This window comes from Triturus cristatus, chromosome 7 (assembly GCF_964204655.1).
Source record: "Triturus cristatus chromosome 7, aTriCri1.1, whole genome shotgun sequence".
Taxonomy (NCBI): Eukaryota; Metazoa; Chordata; class Amphibia; order Caudata; family Salamandridae; genus Triturus; species Triturus cristatus.
The window spans coordinates 164,203,841-164,228,737 of NC_140590.1; the positions used below are offsets into that span (position 1 = coordinate 164,203,841).

Genomic DNA, 24,897 nt, shown 5'->3' on the forward strand with positions numbered 1-24,897 from the left:
TATGGTCTATTCCCCTCCGTCCAACCTCCTGTTCCCCCAACTCTTCCTATCTTACCACACCCAAAGTTTACGTCTGACCTGCTCACTGACTTTCTAGCTCAACATTTGCTTTTTCCGCATCACCCCTTTCACTATGCCCCCTCTTGCACCCTAATTCCACCTCTCGCGCCCCATCGTTCCACTTCTACATTGTTTCTGTTTGGCCGGTCCAACCCCACTCACCTCTTTTGTCACTCTGCTGAGAGTCGGCTGGAGTTGAGAGAAGGAAGTAGGAGAGAAGACGCAGATAAAGACAGTAAGAGAAAGAGGTGAGGCACCGAGTCAATAAAAGATTTGTCAGTAGAGAAAGAGGGGAGAGAGAATGCAATGCAATAAGGAACATGCATCGTCAACTACTGTGTATTCACACACACAGACAAACACACACAAATTGTTTTAAAATGTAATTCCATATATGGGTGCTCACTCATCCACTATGTACTTATAAACACTCCCATAGCTGTTTGAATTCCGCACAGCCTCACTGCAAGTCTGGTCTCATGTTTAGTGCCCACGAGCCATCAACAACTCTTGATTTTAGGTTAAATGCTGTTAAGATAAAGGTGAGAGGAAAGACAGCTTGACAGATGCAGGATGAAGACACGATTTCCAGTCAGCAGCAAACTAACCTCCTGTAAATTAATAAGCGCTCCAAACTAAGGATATGAAACTACAAACCCATGCAAAAGAGATGAAGCTGAATAACGAATGCATTTCACCAACATAAAATACCCTTGCAACCCCTAAAAGGCTTGCATTTCACAGGACTAGTCTTGTTTCCCTTTCAAACAGACTTTCCCAAAACGTTGTTCACTTTTTGTAGTACCTTCTATACTTTTAATGCTAACTATCAACACGTAAAATGTGTAGGCACACAGTCACAAGGTGCACTGTAATATACCCGGTTACCGGGTATATTACAGTGATGGGCTCCTGCCAATGGAAAGGTAGTGAAGCTGGATCGGTCCTGCTGGAATGAACCTCTGGGCGGGACATTAATAGGAAATGTAAGAGACTCTCCAACAGCAGCGTACGCTGTGGAAGCATGGCTGCTAAGGGAATCCATTACACATTACTTCACTGCACTTTGTCTCACCCAAAGGCATTTCAAAGCCAATATCCAAGTTATAAAACAAATATATATCTATAAATGTCCGGGGACTAGGAAAGACGATCAAGAGAGTTCTGGTTTACGCAGAAGCTTGAGAGTTCTTTAGGAATGGGTTTAGATTTGACTCAGACCCTATTCGATACACAACATGGTGTAAATGCTAGGCACAGTTGCAAATCATTAAGGTGAGGCAATGTCAACTAAAAATTCTATTAAGTGCATATTCATTTTAATTTACAGGTCCAGAGTGGTTTGTAAACATGGCTAAAACACTGTGCTTATCTTTGATGCACATCAAGTTCACTCAGAGAGAAACTGAGGTGCCACAGACTATGGAACTATGGTCAGCAATTGAGGAAATAAGAAGTGGACAACCAGTCATTGCTTCTGGGGACGGCTGCTCCCCATCTTAGAGGAAAATATAGGCTAGCGTGGTTGTCAAAAGAAAGTAAGAACTAACTCTGTCTGGCCCATATGAGGAGCAGAGCAGTCTCCTCTTTCTTTCTTTGACATTGTGCCTTCAAATGAGTGGGGCTAAAAGGTACAGAATGCTTCACCCAGGTCACAATTAAAAGGACCTCTCTGAAGCAATCTCTGACTCTCAAAAATGCATAAAGAGGGGTCTTTGGAACTGTGCTCATTAGCAAAGAGCTGAGTCTGCGGGATCCCTCAAACATAACCTAAAAGCCTGGATTTCAGTTTCCATTTGAGTGGGAAGACTGGCCAGCCTGCATCCACATCCCTCCTCAGCTGAACATGAGCAATGGGCCAACAGATCTGATTAATGGCTTCTATGTTCCATGCTCGTTCAGTACCAATATTACAGTTGAGCGGTTAATGTACACCAGAAGCCCATTTCTGTAGGGAAGTGACAATTTTGCTTTGGTGGCAGAATAATTCCCTTGTGCCCAAGAATGTTGACGAGAACACAACTCTATTTTGTGGATGGTAGAATGGCTCTTTTCAATAAGCCTGCTTTGCCCACCACCTAAACTGAGATTTTGAAGGAACCCATTGTGGTCATCATTGATGATTCAGCGCTGGGCAATTCTTATTTATTTTCCATGATTTGTTAATTACTAATGTTTTTTGTCGAAATTCTTTTCGTGCCTTTTTATACATACATAGTTCTGACTGCTCAACATATGCATGCATTTGTTGACCCATCATATCTTGAGTGAAAAATCAAGCTACAACCCTGGTACAGTTCTTGAGTTGCTGGGAAAATATCCACAAATTTACTTAGCTAATATCTGCTAATTTATTTTGTGGATTTTCATATTGCTGGTTCATGGAGAATTGACCTTTATTCACAACTTGCTCATCAGATGACATTTGTAGAAAATGACGCAGTATTACACCTCCACCACACATTAGTATTTTATGAAGAGAGAATGCTATCCTGGGATTAATTTGGCTGATATTACTAGTTAGAAACTGCAAAAGTCCTTTATGAAACCAGTATCAAACTAGTCTGATGTAAAGCATTTGAAAGGAACAGATATTGCTCCAAGCTATGTTCAGACCAAGTTTAATTGAAAATAATTGTAATTGCAATTCCATTTATTTAGCGCTTGCTACCCCTGACGAGTCGTCGAAGCGCTTTTCAGCGAGTGGCACGCTACTCTGGAATCAAAAATTTATTAGTGGTGAATTAGTATAGGGAGATATGAAATTAATTTGAGTTTGAGACATGTGAGTTTTTTATTTGGATTCAAAAAGGATAGTGGAAGGATAGAAGAGGGAAGGGTATGCATTTATATAGAACTTTCTTCCCCTGATGAGGTGTAGAAGTGCTTTTTGGCGGGCAGCATGTTACTCCAGATCGTTTCTGCAGTGCCTTCTTGAGGGAGTTGTTTACATACAATGCTACAGCAAGTAATACGGATGTTAGTGAGGAGGGAGTTAGCTCTTTGGGATTAACAAGTATCAGTATGTAACTATCTTCAGCAGACCGTATAACCGCACTAAAATGGTGGATCCTGGCTGTCTTTCCAGTCCCACTATAAGAACCAACCATAACACTGGAGCAATTCTATTGACACCTTTATGCCTGTGTTCAGAAAACACTTGATAAATCATTCTTCTATAGTTTATGTATAAAAAGGCCTGCGAAGCCCCCCCCCATTGTTTTATAGCTAGACATCGAGGAAAAACGATTCTGTTTTATTCTATTGCAGCAGGGACATCTTAAGGATTTTGGGGGCCCTGGGCCAAACGAATTTTGGGGGCCCCTTTTCAGAACAGCATTCAATTTATGATCTAGTTTCAGCTCTTTCATGCACTCTTTAGCCAGGTCACTGACACTACACAGGCACACTGGTCCAAATTCTAAATGTGTTTACATCCAATATTTATGGACCACGTGTGTTTTCCATATTGTAACACAGCAGCAGCTCACTAATATTACTGTAAATATTCTGTGACACCCTCCTATTTCTCATATGTGAGGTCCTGTTTTGATCTAAAAGAACTGTTTTTATGGATGTTGTATTAATCAAAAACAAAACATTTATCTGCAAAATGTCTGTAATAGACTCTCACACTTCACCCACAGTAACAAATAAATTGAGGGAAACCGGTATTTAAAACAATATGCTTAAAAAGTATTTAAGGTAATCAGGGCAAGACTCTCTGCAGAACAGAGCTGGCTCTATCAGGGGGCCCCAGAAAGGCTGGGGCCGTGGGCCAGAGCCCACTTTGCCCATGCCTTAAAACGTCTCTGTATTGCAGCACTGAATAGAATTCCGCTCAGGAGCTTCGACTAGAGATAATATATTAGCATGGCCATGTACAGCAATTAAAATAATGAACGTGGATTAAAAAGCATGTGTCATGTAGGATTTCAATTCAGAATCTTTACAGAAGTAATATACTTAGGTACGGGTTAAGAGGAATAACAAACGGATATAAAATGATAGCATAAGAATTGCAAATGGCCTAACACAAGGCTATGTTTTAACCCCACAGATTTTGCACCTTTAACGGCACTTGATCTCACCATGGCATTTCCACTTCACATTAGACGAGATCAGATGGAAACCTCCAACATGGGCATTGCTAATCTCATGTACACCAAGAAGAAATTTCTAAATATTCTGCAAATTCTGTCGTAATTTCAGCCACAACTTACATTGCAACGCATGTTAAAGGTTTTTAAAAAACAATGCTTAATTGAGATCCCTTAAAATAAATTAAATAAAGTCCAACTCAGTCACAAATACTCTCCGTCCTTGTACATCTTGCGCCTCACCTTCCTGGTCAATGAGGTCCGAAGTGACAGGCCCCTCTGGCCTGTCGTCAAGCATGAGATCCTCATTGCTGTCCACGTGGAGGAACTCCTCGGTGGTGCGGGTTTCGGAGATGGAGGTGGTGAGCAGAGCACTGGAGCTGGCCCTCTCAGACTGCAGGAGCTCCTCTGTGGGTGGAGGGAGAAATGGAGTGAGAGCCAGAAGACTGGGTGGGGGGCAATGAGAGAGGTGTAGTGAAGGTGTCATGGGCCCTCATGCAAGCAAGAAAAATGGGCCCAAACTCTATGGTTTGGTAGTGAAAAACAGCTTAAATTGGGGCACAGAGAACCCACAACCCCGGACCTGCTGCCATTGCACCTGCTGCATTTTTTACAGCCTGGCTTGAGGCGAGCCAGAAGAGTGAGTGGAAAATTCAAGATACAGATTGACATATCTAAGAATGGAGAAGGGTGGCCTGGAGAACCAGACAGAGGAGAAGCCATAGAGGGAAAGGATGGGGGAAGTCAGTCTGATGATTCAGGAAAGAAGGGAAAATAATCTAGGATGGGAAGAGAAGTGTCGAAGGAACAATTGCTTTATACACATTTCATACTTGAATTCCTTCGGGTATGAACACAGAAGGTGTTGGGGTATAAATGCAGCTCTTCAGAACTAATTGAACCTAAGTCAATGCTCCAACTCTTTATTTCTGTCAGTGAGTTTCTCCAAATCTGTCTCACCAAAGAGCCGACGACAGGGACCAGTGAGTTGAGTTTAGAGGTGGGAGAACAAATAGATCTAGGAAGAGAATTTAGGAAGAGTCCATAAAAATCCATTTCCATTAGCTCATGTGGAAGTGAAGGATTTAGAGGAAAAAGTGCAGCAGGTGAGTACATGGTGATGCTCTCTATGGGTCCAATGAAATGAAAGGCTTCAGGAATATTATTTAGCAGGCAATTACAATCTCACCTTGCAGCCTACATGGCAAGGAAGAACTTAAGAAATAGAATTTATTATGCGACTACATACGGATCTCCCCCTTCAGCTCCTCAGAGAGACGAGGGTTCTTGTAGAGCAGGGCCAGACTCTGGTTCATACGCTCCTCAATCACATGCAGATGGGTGTAAACCTGAGGAAAAGGATAAGCAAAGCAAGAGGGGATGGTGGGATGGACAGAAGGGAGGGTATGAAAGATGTGAGAGAGGAAGAACAGAGAAAGACGTTGAAGATTCAGTTGAAAAGCAGGGAAAATAGGAGAGGTAAGAAGGTGTTTGAAATGTATATTTGGTAGAAGAGTGTGATTAGGAAAGAGTTTGTGTAGGCATGTTTGAAATTAAAAAGACACGAAGCCGGAGAGTTTGATGAAAGTGTTATGAAATGAAGACGATGGAGATGAGACCAAAAACGTAGGAATTAAGTAAAGAGTAATGGGGAGTGATGGGAGGGGGGGGAAGAGAGACATTAGGTTTGTTTAATGCTTAGATATACAGTTTTCATTGTATGGCAATCAAGCTTCACACGATTAACTGACCCACTATGAAGTAGACTCCAAGAAGGTTGTTAAGGTAAAGGTGAGGTAAAGAAAAAAAAATCCTGCTGAGTTTTTGCCTCTTCTCTATAGGGCACCAAATTTAAACAAGCATTTGCAATGCAATAGGTCTCGCATTACTGATAGTTTGAGGTATTGGTGTTGCAAATAATGCAACACCATTAGCTCATACTTCCAGTAATGCAAGACCTACTGAATTGCAAATGATTACATAGTGAGTCAGGAACCAGCATTGCATGTCTCAGTGCAGTACCGCAAGCTGCTCCTAGAGGTCCCTAGTGAGCAAGGCACCAACCCGGCCAGTACCGCAAGCTGCTCTCAGAGGTCCCTAGTAAGCATGGCACCAGCAATGCCAGTACCGCATGCTGCTCCTAGAGGTCCCTAGTAAGCAAAGCATCTGCACTGCATGTCTAAATGCAGTACCGCAAGCTGCTCCTAGAGGTCCCTAGCGAGCATCAAACTTTTGGTCACATATTGCACTTCCATAATGCACTGCATGCAACACAGTACCACGAGTACATTCAAATAGCTATGTCCATATATACAATTAGTAGCTTTGAAATGTGACTAAATAATTATTATATTAATTCCACTTAGGTTGTACTCTATGTGGAGCCGATTAAGGGACATTTAAAGAAGGTTGTTGCAAAGTCATCCTGTGCCCTGGGCATCCCCCAACTTTTTGCTGACTGATGCTGGTGGTAACTGACTCTGGGCTCTGCCTCACCAGGCCCAGGGCCAGTGCTATGCTGAAAGAAACACATTGGAATACAGTTAAAACACCTACATACACTAGGGTACACAATGGAATGGTGGGGTACCCCTGGAATTGGCATGGCCTACCCTATAAGCCCCTAGTATATAATAGGGTAGGGGGATTGAAACTACCTAGAAGTCCCTAGTAGTGGCAGTTTAAAGGCCAGCAGCTCTTTTTGCACTTGCATGTGTGCACTCCTGAAGCCTGAGGTCAGTTTAAAAGCAGCACTGGGTGCCAGGACTGCTTTTAAAAAGTAAATTGTGCCCAAACTCAGCTTTGGTGTTTGGGGCACTTACAAATGGATAACCTACAATGTTTTGGCATATTAAGGACCCCCAGGGTCTCCCCTAGGTATCCATATATTATAAAATATGTTTTTGTAAGTCCTGGTGTTGGAAAAATGCCCAAGACATTTTTCCCATTGCAAATCCCCAGTTACATAGGTTAACATGGTAGAAAGTTATTGATTAATATCTCTTGATAGGAGAGGGGTAGACATGCTATTCAAAGACTTTCCCAGAATGGTATTAACAAATCCAACAATATCATATTGTTGAATTTCTCCTAATTTGTACATACAAGAAATTATAAGACTTTCTTGTTTGTAAGTCCAAATCCAGCCTTCCAGTGGTCTGCCCTGATTGGTCAGAGTTAAGTGGATTAGCTAGGCTGCCTTGAAGAAGTGATAAAGAGCCACTGGGGTTAACCAGCTCTGCTGGTGGGAGGGCAGTGTGCTGATCCATGGGAATGCCAGGCCAGGGGGAGGAGTCGGAAACCATGGTCTTCAAAGGCAGAGGGATGGCCACACTGTCAGTTTCCACAAGGATTAGGGAAGGTATGTGCAGATGGTAGGGGGAGAGTCTATGGAAATAAGCCATCCTAGGGGGTGTGCTTAGCCAGCTCTTACCTCCTTGATGGAAAATCAGCCATTATGGATTTGGAATATTTGATGCACACTGGGACAAAATAATGCCACACTCTACAAGATGTGGTCATAACTTTGAGGAATTACCCTGCTCCCATTGGTCAGAAGTGACCTCCTGCATGACCCAGAGAACTTGGAATAAGTATCTGAGAGGGGCAGAGCCCTCCAGATCTACTGCTTGAAACTGAAGAGAATCAGAAGGGTCTGTCTGCGCTGAAGATTTTGAAGTGCATTTCCAAAGGCGAAGCCTCTGATTTTGCGCCTTTTTGCACCATTGGAAACTACAGCCCTGTGGATAAAACCTGCTTCAAAAGGACTAAAGAGTGGACTCCCTGCAAGCTACAGGTTAACAGAGCTCACCTGGACATCCCCACAAAGAATTCCCAGCCTGGAGTACCAGTGGATTTGTAAGGGTTTTGTTCAAGTGGATTGCGGAATTGAAGTTTCACACTTTCAAGGACCCTCTTTGAGATTCCAGAACCTTGGACTGTGTGTTGGATACTTTGGGACCCGCAAGCAGAACTTCAGGAAGGAGTTATAACTGGACCCCGCCTGCTGGAGAAGGCAGCACAACACAGTGGTGAGATTCTCCAGAACAATTTCTAAAAGTGTGTCCTTGTCAGAGAAAACAAAATGACTAAAAGGGGCACTGTTGGTTTCTAAGCACTAGAAAGTGACTCATTTTTAAAAATTCATATCTCTGGTTCCCTATAGTGGATGTTTTTCGTTTTGGTGCCATTTAAAAGATAAAAATATTACCTATTTTTATAAATTGGTGTTGGATTTTTATTTTGTGTTGTGTCTTAATTATTTACTGAATCGCTGTTTTTAAATGCTTTACATACCGGTCTTTGAAGTTAAGCCTGTCTGCTCGCAGCCACGTTACCAAGGGCATAGGAATAATTGTCCAAACCCTATGCTGAGTCCTACCATGTGTTAGTGACCTTATTGCATTGGCAGACCTACATTTGCCCCTACCAATAACCCACTTTCCAACAAAGGTCTAATATAAATGTGAGATGTGTAGGTGCAGTACCGCAAGCTGTGCCTAGAGGTCCCTAGCGGGCATCAAACTTCTGGTCACATATGGTACTCCCATAATGCATTGCATGCAAGACAGTACCACAAGTACATTCAGATAGCTATGTCCATATATACAATTAATAGCTTTGAAATGTGACAAAACAAATATTATATTAATTCCGATTAGGTTGTACTCTTTGTGGAGCCGATGAAGGGAAATTTATAGAAGGTCTAATATAAATGTGAGATGTGTAGGTGCAGTACCGCAAGCTGCGCGTAGAGGTCCCTAGTGAGGATCAAACTTCTGGGCACATATGGTACTCCCATAATGCATTGCATGCAAGACAGTACCACAAGTACATTCAATAGCTATGTCCATATATACAATTAGTAGGTTGTACTCTATGTGGAGCTGATTAATGGAACTTTATAGAAGGTCTAATATAAATGTGAGATGTGCCAGCGTGTAAAGTAACCACTGCCAACCTTCTTTAGGACCAAGTGAGTGTCCTAAAAAAATAGTGCCTTGAGGCTGTAAATAAAACCTAGGGTGTAACAACACATGTAATAGGGAGTGTCCTCATGGGAGGTTACAAAAAGAGACAGAGGGGTACTAAGGAGGGACTACAAAGCCTAATACCACTGTAAAGCCACCATTTGCAAAGAACAGGGACAGGAGCCAATTAAAAAGATGGGCGGGACGTAGGCGGAGCTTCATACACATATCCTGAATACAGCATGTCTCGAGACCTGAAAAAAAGGATATAGATATATATATATATATATATATATATATATATATATATATATATGTATGTATGTATGTATGTATGTATGTATGTATGTATGTGTATATATATATATATATTCACTGAAAAAACCATAGGTTTCACACACGTTATAGTTAGGAATTAGCATTTAAAAAACCTTGCAAATTCAGTGAAAAAACCATAGGTTTTACACATGTTATAGTTAGCTGGACATTTTACTGATAAAAAACCAATGAAATTCCCCCGTTATAGTTAGTGCAGGCAACTATAACTCACACGACCGTAATCCTCTGCTGATGCTAATACTGTATTTAGACACTTATTTGCCCATGTCTTCTTCCATTAAATTTTAGCTATACATATATTACAAATATTTTTTTTTCATAAAGACACATATGTCATCAGCAGAGGATTGCGGTCGCGTGAGTTATAGTTGCCTGCACTAACTATAACGGGGGAATTTCATTGGTTTTTTATCAGTAAAATGTCCAGCTAACTAGAACATGTGTGAAACCTATGGTTTTTTCACTGAATTTGCAAGGTTTTTTAAATGCTAATTCCTAACTATAACGTGTGTGAAACCTATGGTTTTTTCAGTGAATTTGTACGTTTTTTTAAATGCTAAGTTACTTGACGCCATTCGTGGCGTGCGCGCCCACTTAACGCAGTTCGTTCCGTGCGCGCACTGTGCGCTTTGCGCACCGTGCGCGCACAGTGAGCACGCGGTGCGCTTTGCGCACCGCGCGCCCTCTTTACGCAGTTAGTGCCGTGCACGCACGGTGGGCACGCGGTGCGCTATGCGCACCGCGTGCCCACGTTACGCTAGATGGGCCATGTACGCACGATGCGCTTCGCGCACCGTGCGCACATGGAGGACATATGGGGTGGGGAAAGTATGGATATTTTTTTTTTTTAATAATATTGATCGTACGCGTACGGTAAGCGTAATCGGCGAAATTCTCGAAAAAATTAAAATTCCGTTTTTGGCCTTGGGGGATCTTTGGGGACTCCCTCAACATGGCTAGGTGCTTAGGAGCTGTCTAAACAGCCCCTTTACATGTTTTTGGCCTTTGTTTTTTAACCCCCTCTCAGAGTGTGAGAGAGAAAATGGCGGCCGCCACTTCCTGGTTTCCACCAATTCGAATGTTTACTAAGATCTAACAGCCAATCAGATTCGCGCTCGCGCACGGCACCGTACGCGTACGGTAAGCTTACCGTAAGCGCACCGTAAGCTGCCACAGATATATATATTGATTTAAATGCTATTTTCTCAGGAACTACTGAACAGATTTACACCAGACCTACAAAAGGCACTTCCTTGACCTGAGGACTACCTCTCTGCCAAATTTCAAGTAACTCTGTTCAGCCGTTCGGGCTGTAGCTGTGTCTAAAGGTCCTACGGAAAAATGCATGGGAAAAACGTGTTTTGGGACCCCCCTTTTTTCTCAGCCCCCGCTTGACGAATCCCCCCGAGACTTTCAGGGTAGGAGCGGAGCATAGCGCCCCATTAGTTTTGAAAATTTCGCGAGGATTCGTCGACCGGCGCCAAAGTTATTCCAAATAGAATGTTGCGGTTTTCCTATGGAAACAGGGTCCTAACTATAACTACCTACTGGCGACCGCCAGTAGGTAATATATATATAAATATATACATATGTATGTATGTATATATATATATATATATACACACACACATATATATATATATACATCCAGTTATATGAATTCTACCACAATAAGCCACCTCACAGGGTTGACTTACAGAAGGTCGCTGAAGTTGGGAGGTGATGGAAAGGCAGGGTCTGTTCTTTCAGGATGGTAATCTACAGCACCAAGGAGGCTCCCACAACCTATAAACAAACAAATCAGTGCCCAACAAATGCTGAGGGCGAAGAGATTAGAGATGAAAAGGAGTCCCTTCCCACAAAACAGACACTGTAGAACTGACCGGACATCAACCGTAATGACCATGGTACTCTAACAGTGCATGCAGGGTGGCAATATGCGCAACATGTGAATCTACATCTGATTCAAGGTACAAAATGAGCGGTAAACCCCTCCTAATTTGTCCACCTGGAGAAGATGCTTCTCTCTATGATGGCAGTAAAATCAGAGAGGCTTTGATCAGCTACCACCTATTGCTCCTCCAGTAAACAAGTGGTGCAGTCGTTCCCTAATGGAACGATGATACCCAGGAAGTGATGCTGGAAACAATATTCCAATTCCAACAAAAAAAGGAACATTTTACTTCGGTGTAAAACAGCGCATTGAAAATCAGAAGCGGGAGAAGGAGCACGAGATGGCTTGTTGAATAAATCTTAATCGAAACAACGAACCCTGAGAGGGTGCAGCATGGTAACTGCTTTGGTGGAGAATTGTTGCTCGAGATAAGTCCAGCCTCACCGTGCGCACCAGCTGTGAAAAGTGGCCCTTCGCCTTGGACGGCATTGTTGAAAATATATAATATATATATAGATATACATATATATATATATATATATATACACACACACACACACACACACACACACACACGTACATATATATATATATATATACACACACATATACATATATCTATCTATTAATATCAAGCAGCGGTAGTAAGAAAATGCTTTCCGTTATGTTGTGCATCAGGGGAGTATATGATAGACAGATAGGACCGGATTATGACTGACCTGTTATATTCCGAATCTGTGTGTAAACCCCAGTTTACATGCGGGTTAGAATTACAAGTTAAAAGGTATTTAAGGCATCCGATGCTTAGCAGATGTGTTAAATACCTCAAGCTTTGTTAAATTTCGGCCTGCCGAAATTTAACAGGGGAAATGTCAAGGGAATTAACTGTACCATGTGTATTTTGGGGCATTAAACACCATCATTTTATCCCCCAATAACTCATAAGGAATATGCTACTTACCAGTATGCATCTGTTCTTGGCATGTAGAGCTGCAGAGTCACACACTGAGGATAAGATCGCCATCTGGTGTTGGGCTCGGATGATTGCAAGTTGTTGTTGTCTTCGGAAGAAGCCTTTGGTCATGAGATAGGTGACTCCTCCCCTGGACAACAGTGCGCATGGGCATCCACTCCATCGTCAGATTGTTTTTCGCCATGATGGGAAAAGATGGAGTGTATAGGAATGAAAAGAAAGGATGTCCATGTGCGATGTCTAAGTAAGACAAATGCTGGAACAGATACAGGTCCCGGGGAGGCGGGTGGGCGTGTGTGACTCTGCAGCTCTACATGCCAAGAACAGATGCATACTGGTAAGTAGCATATTCCGTTCGAGGCATATGAGCTGCAGATCACACACTGAGGATAGACTATATAGCAGTGTCTCCCCTTAGCGGTGGTCACCTGTATCCGTTGCAGCAGTTTGAAATAAAGTTTTTAGGACAGCCTGGACCACTGAGGCCTGTTGTTTGGCTTGCACATCAACACAGTAGTGTTTAGTGAAGGTATGCGTGGTAGACCACGTGGCTGCCTTGCAAATGTCTTCTAAGGGAATGTTACCTAAGAAGGCCATAGAAGCCCCTATTTTGCGCGTGGAGTGCGCCCTAGGGGGAACTGTAAGAGTACGTTTAGCCTTTTGGTAGCATATTTGGATGCACTTAACTATCCACCGGGCTATACCGGATTTGGAGCTGGGATTGCCTTTATGTGGTGGTGCGAAAGCAACAAAGAGTTGTTTTGTCTTTAGAAAAGGTTTGTCCTGTCGATGTAATAAAGCAAGGCTCTTTTAACATCTAAGGTATGTAGGGCCCTTTCAGCTACGGAGTCTGGGTTAGGGAAAAAGACTGGTAGCTCTACTGATTGGTTAAGGTGGAAAGGGGAAATCACTTTTGGAAGAAATTTAGGGTTTGTCCTAAGAACTACTTTGTTACGGTGTAGTTGTATGAAAGGTTCTTCTAGCGTAAGGGCTTGTATTTCACTTACTCTTCGTAGGGAAGTGATTGCGATAAGGAACGCTACCTTCCATGTTAGGAACTGTAATTCACATTTGTGCATAGGTTCAAATGGGGGACCCATAAGTCTTGTTAGAACAACATTGAGATTCCACACTGGGGAAGGTGGTAATCTTGGGGGAAGAATTATTTTCAGACCTTCCATAAACGCTTTGATGGCTGGTACCTTAAAGAGGGACAGGTGTTGCCTATTTTGCAAGTAGGCTGCCAAGGCTGCTAGGTGTAAACGTATAGAGGAATACGCTAGATTGCATCTTTGCAAGTGTAGTAGATAGCAAATGATGTTTTGGATGGAAGCATCCAATGGATGTATGTCATTATTAGCGCAGTAGATGGCAAATTGTTTCCATTTTGCGGCATAACATGCTCTAGTAGTAGGTCGTCTGGCTTCCTTTATGATAATTATACAGTCTGGAGGGAGGTTGAGGTACCCGAACTCTAAGACTTCAGGAGCCAGATCGCTAGGTTCAGTGTTTGAGGATCTGGGTGTCTGATTTCTCCATGGTTCTGGGTTAATAGATCCGGGGAGAGGTGTAGCTTTTGATGTGGAACTAAAGATAGTTCCAGAAGTGTGGTGAACCACGGTTGACGTGCCCAAGTGGGAGCTACCAGAATTAGTGTTAGTGACTGTTGTTTCAGTTTGCGTACCACAAATGGAACGAGTGGGAGAGGCGGAAAAGCGTATGCAAATCTGCCTGACCAGTTCATCCATAGGGCATTGCCCTTCGACTGTGGGTGTGGAAACCTGGCGGCGAAGGTTGGGCATTTTGTGTTTTCGGGAGTGGCGAACAGGTCTATGTCTGGTTGTCCCCATTTTTGGAAGAATGGGAGTAGAACCTTGGGGTGTAATTCCCATTCGTGGATCTGCTGCGTGTGGCGACTTAGGAGGTCGGCCACCTGGTTGTGGATTCCTGGGAGATGCTCTGCTAACAGGTAGATGTTTTGGGGAATTGCCCATCTCCAGATTTGCTGTGCCAGTTGGGACAGTTGGAGAGAATGTGTCCCCCCTTGCTTCTGTATATAATACATTGTCGTCATGTTGTCTGTGCGTATGAGGACAGTTTTGTTCTTTAGGTGTACCTGAAAGGATTTTAGTGCCAGGAACACTGCCAAGAGTTCTAGGTGATTGATGTGGAGCAGTTTTTGTTGACTGGTCCATGTGCCCTGAGTGGTATGTTGCAGGAGGTGGGCTCCCCACCCCGTGAGAGATACGTCGGTAGTCAGCACAACTTGTGGAAGAGGCTCTAAGAACGGCCGCCCTTTGGACAGGTTGATGGTGTTCCACCATTTCAGTGAGCGAAGTGAGCGACTGTCCACCAACACCAGATCGGTAAGTTGTCCGTGAGCTTGGTTCCACTGTTGTGCTAGACATTCCTGTAAGAAACGCATTTGAAGTCGTGCGTGTGGGACTATGGAGATGCATGACGCCATCATGCCTAGGAGCTGCATGAACACTCTTGCTGGAAGAGATTGATGAGTTTGAAATTGAGAGATGAGATTTTGTATACTGGTTATCCTGGCAGTGCTGGGATAAGCTATGGCTTTGGATGTATCTATGGTTGCTCCTAGATAGTGGTGTAAGTGGGAGGGCTGTAGATGGGATTTGGGGTAGTTGATAGTGAATCCCAAGTTGTGGAGGGTTTGAATAGTGCGATGAGTGTGGAGAACGCATTTTTGGTGAGTATTGGCTTTTATGAGCCAATCGTCCAGATAGGGGAAGACATGGATCTGTTGTCTTCTGAGGTGCGCTGCCACGACTGCTAAGCACTTGGTGAACACTCTGGGTGCTGTTGTTACTCCGAATGGGAGAACTGTAAATTGATAGTGTTGCCCATCTACTACAAATCATAGATATTTTCTGTGAGCGGGATGCATAGGGATGTGAAAGTACGCGTCCTTGAGGTCCAATGTGGCAAGGAAGTCTCTCTGTTGTAATAGTGGGAGGACTTGTTGGAGGGTGGTCATATGAAAATGATCTGATTGTGTATACTGGTTTAGTAGTCTGAGATCCAGTATGGGCCTTAACGTTTTGTCCTTTTTGGGAATGAGGAAGTATAGGGAATATACTACTGTTCCCTGATGTTGAAGAGGGACTGGTTCTATCGCATGTTTTTGTAACAGGGATTGAACTTCTTGTTTGAGGAGAGAGATGATGTGAGGACATTGGACGTTGTTTGGGCGGTATGTTTGGGGGGGATTGTATTAGTTCGAGGCAGTAGCCAGACTGGATAATTTGTCTTACCCACCTGTCTGTGGTGATGGAAGTCCAGACAGGTAGGAATTGTTGGAGCCGCCCCCCGACCGGAGTGGAATGGTCTGGGGGGAGTGGTGGCAAGTCACTGTTTAGTGGCTGGGGAGGTGCGGGTGTTGTTGTTGTTGCCCCGCCCTCGACCTTTGTTATTGTTTCCCCTATAACCCCCTCGAAAATATCCTCTGTTAGGGGATGTTTGTCCAGAATTTTTAAAGGTGGACGTGGTCTCAGTTCCCAGATTTTTGGAGGCTCTAAAAGGAGCGACGAAAGGAACCCCGGGTTTGAGGAGACTGCAGTGCTCCCATAGATTTGGCAGTCTCATTATCTTTCTTCATTTTTTCTAATGCAGTGTCCACTGCAGGGCCAAATAGCTGCTCTTGGTTGAAAGGTTGAGCTAGAATTGTGGTTTGAACCTCCGGTTTAAAACCGGAAATACGGAGCCAGGCATGCCGTCTGAGTAAGACGCTGGTATTGACCGCCCTAGAAGCAGTGTCTGCCGCATCTAAGGCACATTTAATGGAGGCATTAGATATTAATTTGCCTTCTTGAATGAGGTCAGTAGCCTGGGATTTAAAGGGCTCAGGCAGATGTTGCATAAGGTCCTCAAGTTGGTCATAATGCACCCTATCATACCGGGCTAACAGGGCTTGGGTATTGGCAATACGCCAGTGGTTTGCCGCCTGTGCGGCGACTCGTTTGCCTGAGGCCTCTAAAAGCTTAGACTCCTTGTCCGGGGGAGGCGTTTCTCCAGTTGTCTGTGAGTTAACATGCTTCCTGGCATTTGACACGACCAAGGAGTCTAAAGGGAGCTGAGCTTTAATGTATGCAGGGTCCTGCGGGGCTGGTCTGTATTTTTTTTCGATGCGGGGGTTGAGAACCCTAGCTCTAACAGGGTCTTTAAAGACTTCAGTGGCATGCTTTATAACCCCTTTAATCATGGGCAGTATGTGAACAGTTTTTTGTGACTGCTCAAAAGTATCGAGGAGAAAGTCCTCTTCAAGGGCGTCTGTGTGCATCGTGACGCCATGGAATGTTGCTGCCCTATTTATGAGTTGGCCAAACCCCAAATGGTCATCAGGAGGGGAGGGCTTGGAAGGGTAGGTAGTGGGGTCAGGCATGTCAGGTATTGGATAAGACCAGTCATCTACTGGTGCTGTGTCTGGGAACGTAAAAGGGTCGTTTGGATCAAGAGGATCATTAAATAAATCAGGGTCCGCCCCTCCCCCTAAATCATCATTATCATCCTGTGGAGGAGGTGAATGAGAAGGAGATGGTAAAGGTAAAGGAGAAGGAGGAGGAGGAGGGGGGGATGGGTTAGGAGGTAACACAGGAGAGGAAGGACGAAGTGGTGAAGTAGCACAGTCCTTCTTCCGTATGGGAGCTGGAGGTGGTGTGATGTCCAGCTTCCGTTTCTTGTATGGGACTGCAGTCACATGTCCGGTTTTGGGGTTGATGTAGATCCGCTTTTGAGTAGGATCTGGGCGAAAAAGTTCATCCGGCTCCGAAAGTGGTGGTGGCGATGGCCGTTTCGGATCTTTCTGAACTTTTTTTGGTGTGGATGGAGTTTTCGGTGCCAATAGATTTTTCGGTGCCGACGGAGTTTTCGGCGCCGATGGAGTTTTCGGCGCCGATGGAATCTTCGGTGCAGATGGAATCTTCGGTGCCGATGGAGTTTTCGGTGCCGATGGAATCTTCGGTGCCGAGGGACTTTTAGGCATCGATGTCGAAGAACGTTTCGGTGCCGGTGGAGACTTCGGTGCCGAGGAACGTTTTGGTGCCGAAGGAGATTTCGGTCTTGAAGCCTGTTTCGGTGCCGACAGTGGAGTTTTCGGTGCCGAAGGTATTATAGGTACAATAACATGAGGTTTGCTCGAGCCCGAGCCACCTACAGGCTTAGATGTCTTCGGAGCCGGGCCCGAGGGCGGGGCTTCTGAAGAGGATTTTCGGTCGCGACTGGGCCCAGCTGGCGGACTCTTGACCAATGTCTTTTTGGATGGGGTAGGGGCAGGGGGGTGGTACTCACACGCTGCCGTGGAGTGATGAGGTCATCGGAATCATCGGCCTCGGACACGATCTCAAGATCTTCGGTGTCATCTTCAGGAACATCCTGAGCAAAGATGTCCTCCGGTTCTGGAGCTGGTTTGGCCATAATGTGGCGTCGAGCTCTTCGGTCCCGGAGGGTCTTCTTGGAACGGAAAGCGGCACAAGCTGGACAGTTCGATTCGTTGTGTTCCGGCGACAGGCAGAGGTTGCAAACCTCGTGGTGGTCACTGTGGGGGAACTTCGCTCCACACTGGGGGCATTTTTTAAAGGGTGTCCTGTCCATCAGCCGCTTTCGGAACCGGTCCGAGTTGATTTCGATGTCGATGGAATGAAGATTGAGAAGTTATTTTGATTGCTGGAAGTTTTCTGCTGGAGCGGAAAAAAGTTCATCCGAACCCAATGGCGGAAAAAAACAATCTGACGATGGAGTGGATGCCCATGCGCACTGTTGTCCAGGGGAGGAGTCACCTATCTCGTGACCAAAGGCTTCTTCCGAAGACAACAACAACCTGCAATCATCCGAGCCCAACACCAGATGGCGATCTTATCCTCAGTGTGTGATCTGCAGCTCATATGCCTCGAACTAGGTGTTATTTATTGCACCCGATATATAACATATCCTGTGGTATTGTTATTTATCAGAGCCGATAAAAAACACTGAGTGGGAACCTTGGACAGTAGGCCTAGTTGGTGATTATGAAGGCCCACTGACCATAGGTAACTGGGGTGGTGTTGGCACACGTGGTGGAGAAGTGTGGCTCAATGTGTGGCTCAATGATTAGAGTGGCAGACCCTGATGCAGAGGTCTAGCCCGGGACCAGGGTTCAATTCCCCGCCTCGGCGGGTCTTGGGCTCAAAAATTAACGGACATGATAATTCTCGCCTCGGTGCCTATTCCAATCATGGAGTCCCACTCTGCAACTCTGGGCAATAGCTTGCTTAATCTCCACAACGGGCCCCACAACGCTAAGGATGCCTGGCCTCCACCTTGGGGGTGCCCAGGAGTGGACGCCTCACAGGGAAAGCCAGGATGGGTTCCACAGCGGTATTCGTACAAGTGCCTTGAGACCCTTGCGGGTGAGTAGTGCGCTATACAAGTATCAATTTAAATTCAATTTACATTTACTCATGCCATGCTGCTGCTGCTTGTGGCTGTGGTTAACCAAAGGCACCAAAAGGTGCTGTTGTGGTAGAGTTTGGTAGAGCCTAAGGAGTCAGGCCACTCACCTCGCCAAGGACTGGGTGGATACACTAAGGTTCATAAACTGGATTTGGAACTTCCCAAATGTATGGCTACTGGTATCCAATCCAGACCCTGGGCTTCCGGGTGAGCCCTGATCAGTATCCAGAAGGACATTTATCCTCCCTGAAGTTGGAGCTGCCACCTGTGCCAGAGGAAAATAGCAGCCATTTGTTCATGTTTTAAGATTCTGCAAAGGCCCAGTCATGATACTTTATATAACTTTATATAAAATAGCCTGTAATCATTTTTACATGACTTTTCTGCCTTTGTTTACTTTCATTATCAGTTCAGAATAGTTAAGGCAGCTCTGGAACACATTAAAACATGTCTTCTTATATTTACTGTTTAAAAAATGTACTGACAAGGGGGAAAAGAACCAGCTTTAGGTGATTTTCCCAATGTTTGTACCGGCATGGACATTGAAATATTGATCCTACCAGTAACAAAATCAAACAGTCATATGGTAACCCTACCTGCAACTAATATTTGTACTCAAGTCCCGCTCATCCAAACCCTGGGAATGTGGGTGGGGTGGAGCATTGTGTGTAGGGAGTCAGACTCCCTCTAACCAATTATATTCGGAATGTCACCCACTGCCATCCTTGAGTAGCGCCTACAAGCCTAGTCGATACGGCTGGCCCTTCGGTCTCTGCTAGGGGTGCACCTCCTGGTTCTAATGGATGGAATCTACTAAGATCGACATACACAACCCAGTCTGGGGGTTACAAAGATGTTATATATGTAGACAGTACAAGTCACAAGCTACCTGAATTAATCTACCACAGTCGGAAAATCATTGGGATATTCAGTATCATTGTCGTGTCTGGTGGATGCTTTTCTAACGCTCCCATCTCTGGTGGTTTAAATGGTCTCTCAGCCATGGCTGCGTGTATCTAGTGCACACCGTGGACTCCCACTCATGTGTATATCTAGTGAGACCTGTACAGCCAGCCGTAATCGGACATGCCCAGACAAAACTACAACATGTAAGACGAATCCGCTCATTCTCACATGTCTTCCTCCCATCAAAAGACTAGGACCTGCAACCTAAGACTGAAGAGGAACCCCTCTCTGGTCATTAAAGCTCAATACTAAAATTCATCCTGCGTAGTCCGCACTGCAAGGCCTACACTCTTACAGCCAACCTGTGCCCCAAGATGTAGAAGGCAATCCATTCAATGATGCACTTTGATGTCTGAACAGGGGCATGATCACTATGCAAAAGCCTCTTCAAAACAATATACTACAAAATACTTGTTCATAAGTAATTACCATGGTTGAGAAGAAACTGGGCAGAAGTCTGTGCCTGCACTTGTAAATGGTTAGGGTCCTTTTATCGTTCCTTTGATAATTACCCGGGTTATAGGTCGTAACTGGATAGATTCCAGTTGAGGAGTCGCGTGGAGCATATTGCTAGAAGTACTCCAGGTAAATAAGTCGAGCAGGGGGTCTTCGAGTAACATCACAAAGTTTTACATGGTCCATTAATCAGTTGCTTTTTCACCAGATACCAAGGATATCTCAGTCATGCTTCAGAGGTTTCACTGCACAGGCTTTCAGAAAACAGCCAATGCAGAGGTTTTGTTAGGTAAGAAGTGAACATTTAAGCAATTCTTTGTGGTTGACTCCAGTCCATTTCTGAACTACTGTCCCCCAGGGCTGCCTTTGGGTTATATTGTTAACTTCAGAAACAGACCTAGATACAGAGTTAGCTGTAATGGAACATCGCAGTGCTCCTGTGAAGGCCGGAAGACCAGACACAACAAAAGGATAAAGGCAGGTCTGTGCTCAAGGCAGACTGGAGTTCACAGTAACAAGGGATGCAATGGTAAAAGGACATGAGTCTTTGAGGAGCTCTAGAAAGAGAAATAATGGCAGGCACTTGAGAAGAAGGGCAGGTCTTTCATCTTTAATATTTACAGCAGACAGTCTGATCCCAAGAGGCCTTGTGGGAAGGATCCGCGCTAGGATTATTTGAGGATGCGAGACAATGCTCTAGGGCCAATGCGGACAGAAGGGGCTCTGATCTTTAAGAGGATAGGATAGACGGATAGCAGAGAAGACCTGTGATAAAAGGTAGCTGTAGTCTGAGATGAGGGGTGAGATGCAATTTGAATTTACTTTTTCTGACAACACTCAAACCTTATAGCAGGAGCGACTCCTCCATTAGGACGGAGAAGCCTTAACCCCACTGCCGAAAATGCCCCCCAGAAAAAGCAATATCTGGTGACTTTGCATCGACTCTACGAAGTGGGGGACAAGGCGGGTAAACTCCTGGCCTGGATTAGCAGACGGCAGGTCCAGGACAGATGGGTGAGGGAGGTGGTTGATCTCCGGGGGATCACCCAATTCACAGATGAGGGAGTAGCGAAAGCATTAGCTGAATACTATAGAGACCTGTACCGAGCTCAGACATCTAAGTCCTTCGACGAGATTAGGGACTACCGGGCGACCATTCCCACTCTAGTCTTGGGAGAGGATGACGCTCGGGACTTGGAGGTAGATCTTTGGCAGAAATCCACGACGCAGTTGCAAAACTCCATCCGGGGAAGACCCCTGGTGCCAACGATCTACCGGCGGAATTCTAGAAGAGGTACACTAACATCCTGAGCCCACATCTGCTTGGGCTTTTCGTCGGCTCCCATAAAGAAGGTATTTTGCCACCGGATCTCAGAATGGCCACCATTGTCGCTATTTATAAAGAGGGTAGCCCCGCAATCATTGTGGCTCCTATAGACCCATTTCGCTCCTCAACTTGGAAGTTAAAATATTGGCCATTGGATTGGCAACTCGACTCCTTAGAGTTGTTACGACTCTGGTCCATGATGGCCAGTCGGGATTCATGCCAGGCCGCTCTACTCGTCTTAATCTTCGGCAAACTCACAACTGGCTTATGAAGACGAGGTCCCAAGTGGGTCCACAGGCGTTCTTGTCGTTGGACGCCGAAAAGACATTTGACACCATAGACTGGATGTTTTTAGATGATGCCTAGACTAAGTTTAGGTTCGGACCGAAATTTCGAAGTTGGGTGACACTTCCCTACACACAACCGGTGGCCACAGTGCCCGTTAACGGTATGGGCTCTGCACCCTTCCCAATTGAGAGGGGTTGCCCCCTCTCGCCCTTACTTTTTGCTCTGACCCTCGAATACTTGGCCTGCACTATTAGAGCACATCACTCCATTAGGGGATTCCGCGGCACTCCCACAGACACCGAAGAGGAAAAAATGTCTCTATATGCCGACGACATTTTACTTTACATCTCGTACCCATCCATGACTTTGCCGGCCTTGTTCGGAACCATAGTTCAATATGGCCAATATTCAGGCTACAAATTCAATTGGAATAAGTCGACATTCTACTGCCCGAATGACTACCAGACAGACTGGCCCTTGCCCGGGGAATTGAGAGTGGCCCAGCAAGGCTTTCAATACTTGGGTATCTTTGTCACGCCCTATCTCGAAACGTGCAGGAAGGGGAACCTGGAGATTATCCCGACTAATTTCAAGTCGAACATTGAAAGATGGAGAGACCTCCCCCTCACCCTACTTGGGCGGGTGGCACTCTTTAAAATGATTACGCTACCCCAACTGCTATATGCTCTTCAAAACCCCTATCATCCACTCCCTACAGGTACCTTTACTGACATCGCTAGTAAAACCCGCACCTTATTATGGCAGGGGGAACACCCTAGAATAGCGCTCAAGACACTACAATGTAATCCGTATAATGGAGGGATTGCGCTCCCAGACATAGAAGCCTACTATTGGGCCTCACACTTAATACCCATTAATGAATGGATACAGAAGAGTAGACTTCACCCCACTTATTGCCTTGAAAGGGCAGAGATGATGCCGAACACACACTTACACTATCTTTATGGAGAAAAGGGGAGCTCCCGAATGCTACCCGCAACTTGAGTGACTTTTTCCGCATGGGCAAAGGTGACTAAAACTATGGGTTGGACGGCTCGGGTCACGAGGAGCACACCGCTTTGGGAGGGAGCATGGTTTAAGAAGCTAGGACAGCTCAGAAGATTTGGGGCATGGGATCTCCTGGGGATCTCCACGGTACGGGATGTTGTAGAAAATGGTGAGCTTAAACCATGGGCAAAACTTAAACAGGAGTATGCGATTACAGACTCCCAATTTCTTAAATACGCTTGGCAGAAAGAGACTATTCCAAATTACCCACTTCCGGAATATGCTCCTCTGGAAGGTAGGCTTCTACAAGAGGAACTAATTCATAAGGCGGTTTCCTTTACTTATAAAACTATTAACAACAACAACAACCCAGAAGGACTTGTGGACTTAGACTACGATGGGCGAGAGATGTGGGACCCCTAGAGGATATAGATTGGGAGGCCGCATTAATGCACCCCAGAGAGGTAGCCATGAGGGCGAGGCTTCGTCTTACCCCACTTACGATACTACACCGCACTTATTATGATCGCGATCGGCTACACAGAATGGAATGGGCCGACTCGTCAGCCAGTCTGACCTGCTTCGGGGCTAATAGCGACTTCTCCACACGGTCTGGACTTGCCCCGAGCTGCAAAGGTATTGGACGCAGGTACTTATATTACTGGGCGACTTTCTGGGGGTGACGCTACCCGTTGAGCCCCGTTTCGTGATATTGGGCATACAAAATGACATAGATGTTACCAGAATGCAACTAATCTTCACCTTCCTAGGGTTGGTAGTTGCAAAAAGGGATATAGCGCGGAAATGGGGGGTGGCGGATGGACCCACCTTACAGGAATGGACAAAGGGAATGGACTTCTATATGGCGGCTGAATGTGTCACGTACTGCAGTAGAGGATGTCCCAAGCAATTCTACAAGATCTGGGACCCTTGGAGACGATACTTTGGGTTGGACATTAGGGACGACACACAACAGTCCGTAATGCATACAACACAAGGAACTCCCATGGGTGGGTCAAGATGAGGACTGATGTAGGCAATATCACTAGTCGACACATGAGGTCGCTTTCAGAAATCAAATACACTCCCATGGTCGTCAGCTGGAGATAAAGGTGATGTTTATACTCTTACATGTATTAGAAGAGGGAAGGGAAAGTGGCATTGTTATCAAAGAGGCTGTTTTTCACCATAGACGTTCACTTATTGTAGACTTATCATGCAACGGCTTTATTGTGCCAATTGTTCAGTTGGAAAATATCATAAATTAAAAAAATTAAGAAATAAAGAAAATGCCCCCCAGGAAAGCCCCAGAGATCCAAAATAAAATGGTAATAATTAATTTATTACCATTATATTTTTCATCCACCCGTCCTGAACAGAGTATCAGGACGGGGTGGGGACATTGCTGCTGAGTGGCAGAAGTGAGCTGTGCACTTCAGTTTAAAGTGCGCATGTCTTACAACGGCCAGCCAGACAGGATCATTTTAAACTTCTCTAACCTAGTTGTCATAGACAGCTGGGGTAGAGAAAGTACAGAACTCTAGTACTCTTGAGAGCACTGAGGGGGCCGTTCCCTCCAATTCTGGCACTGCTCTCATGCTGGTAACCAGCATGAGAGCTGCACCAGGATTGGTTAGAGGAATTTGCAGGAGCCCGAGGAGACAGAGCAGAAAACGGACTGGAGAGAGGAGTACATCGCATGTCATGCAGCAAGCAAGATAAGTGGTTATTTATTTTTATTTACACTCACCACTCACCTTGCATGCTTGCACTCATGCACTGACCACACATTTGCCCGTCCCCCTCACTCAGCCTACTTGCCAGCTCCGGCTGCCACATAGGTATCTTAGTGTTGCTGACCATCATAGACGTTAGCAGTGCTCATTGAAATGAGTCAGGAGTAGGAACATTCATACAAAACCAAGTACTTTCTCTAAATAGCAGATTGTGTCAAATTTTTCGATAAAAAATATCAGTGATTTTTATGCATGGAATACAAATGGCCTCTCTCCTGTTCTCTTATGCTTCAATCTGCAAGTTTGCATATATATATTTCTTTATCAGTT

General features: G+C 45.0%; 1 protein-coding gene across 2 annotated transcripts in view; it reads right to left on the bottom strand.

Annotated features, from left to right (window-relative positions):
* APLP1 (amyloid beta precursor like protein 1) overlaps nucleotides 1–24,897 on the bottom strand; it is a 290,055-nt gene that overhangs the window by 31,950 nt on the left and 233,208 nt on the right. Inside the window, exons 11-13 of one of the 2 annotated variants that reach the window (XM_085615941.1) lie at nucleotides 5,410–5,509; nucleotides 4,404–4,568; nucleotides 223–249 (exon numbers count right to left, since the gene is read on the bottom strand). In XM_085615941.1, coding sequence (XP_085472067.1) covers nucleotides 223–249; nucleotides 4,404–4,568; nucleotides 5,410–5,509 — 292 coding nt within the window. The remainder of the gene's footprint in view (nucleotides 1–222; nucleotides 250–4,403; nucleotides 4,569–5,409; nucleotides 5,510–24,897) is intronic. The other variant, XM_085615940.1, reaches the window with a different exon arrangement.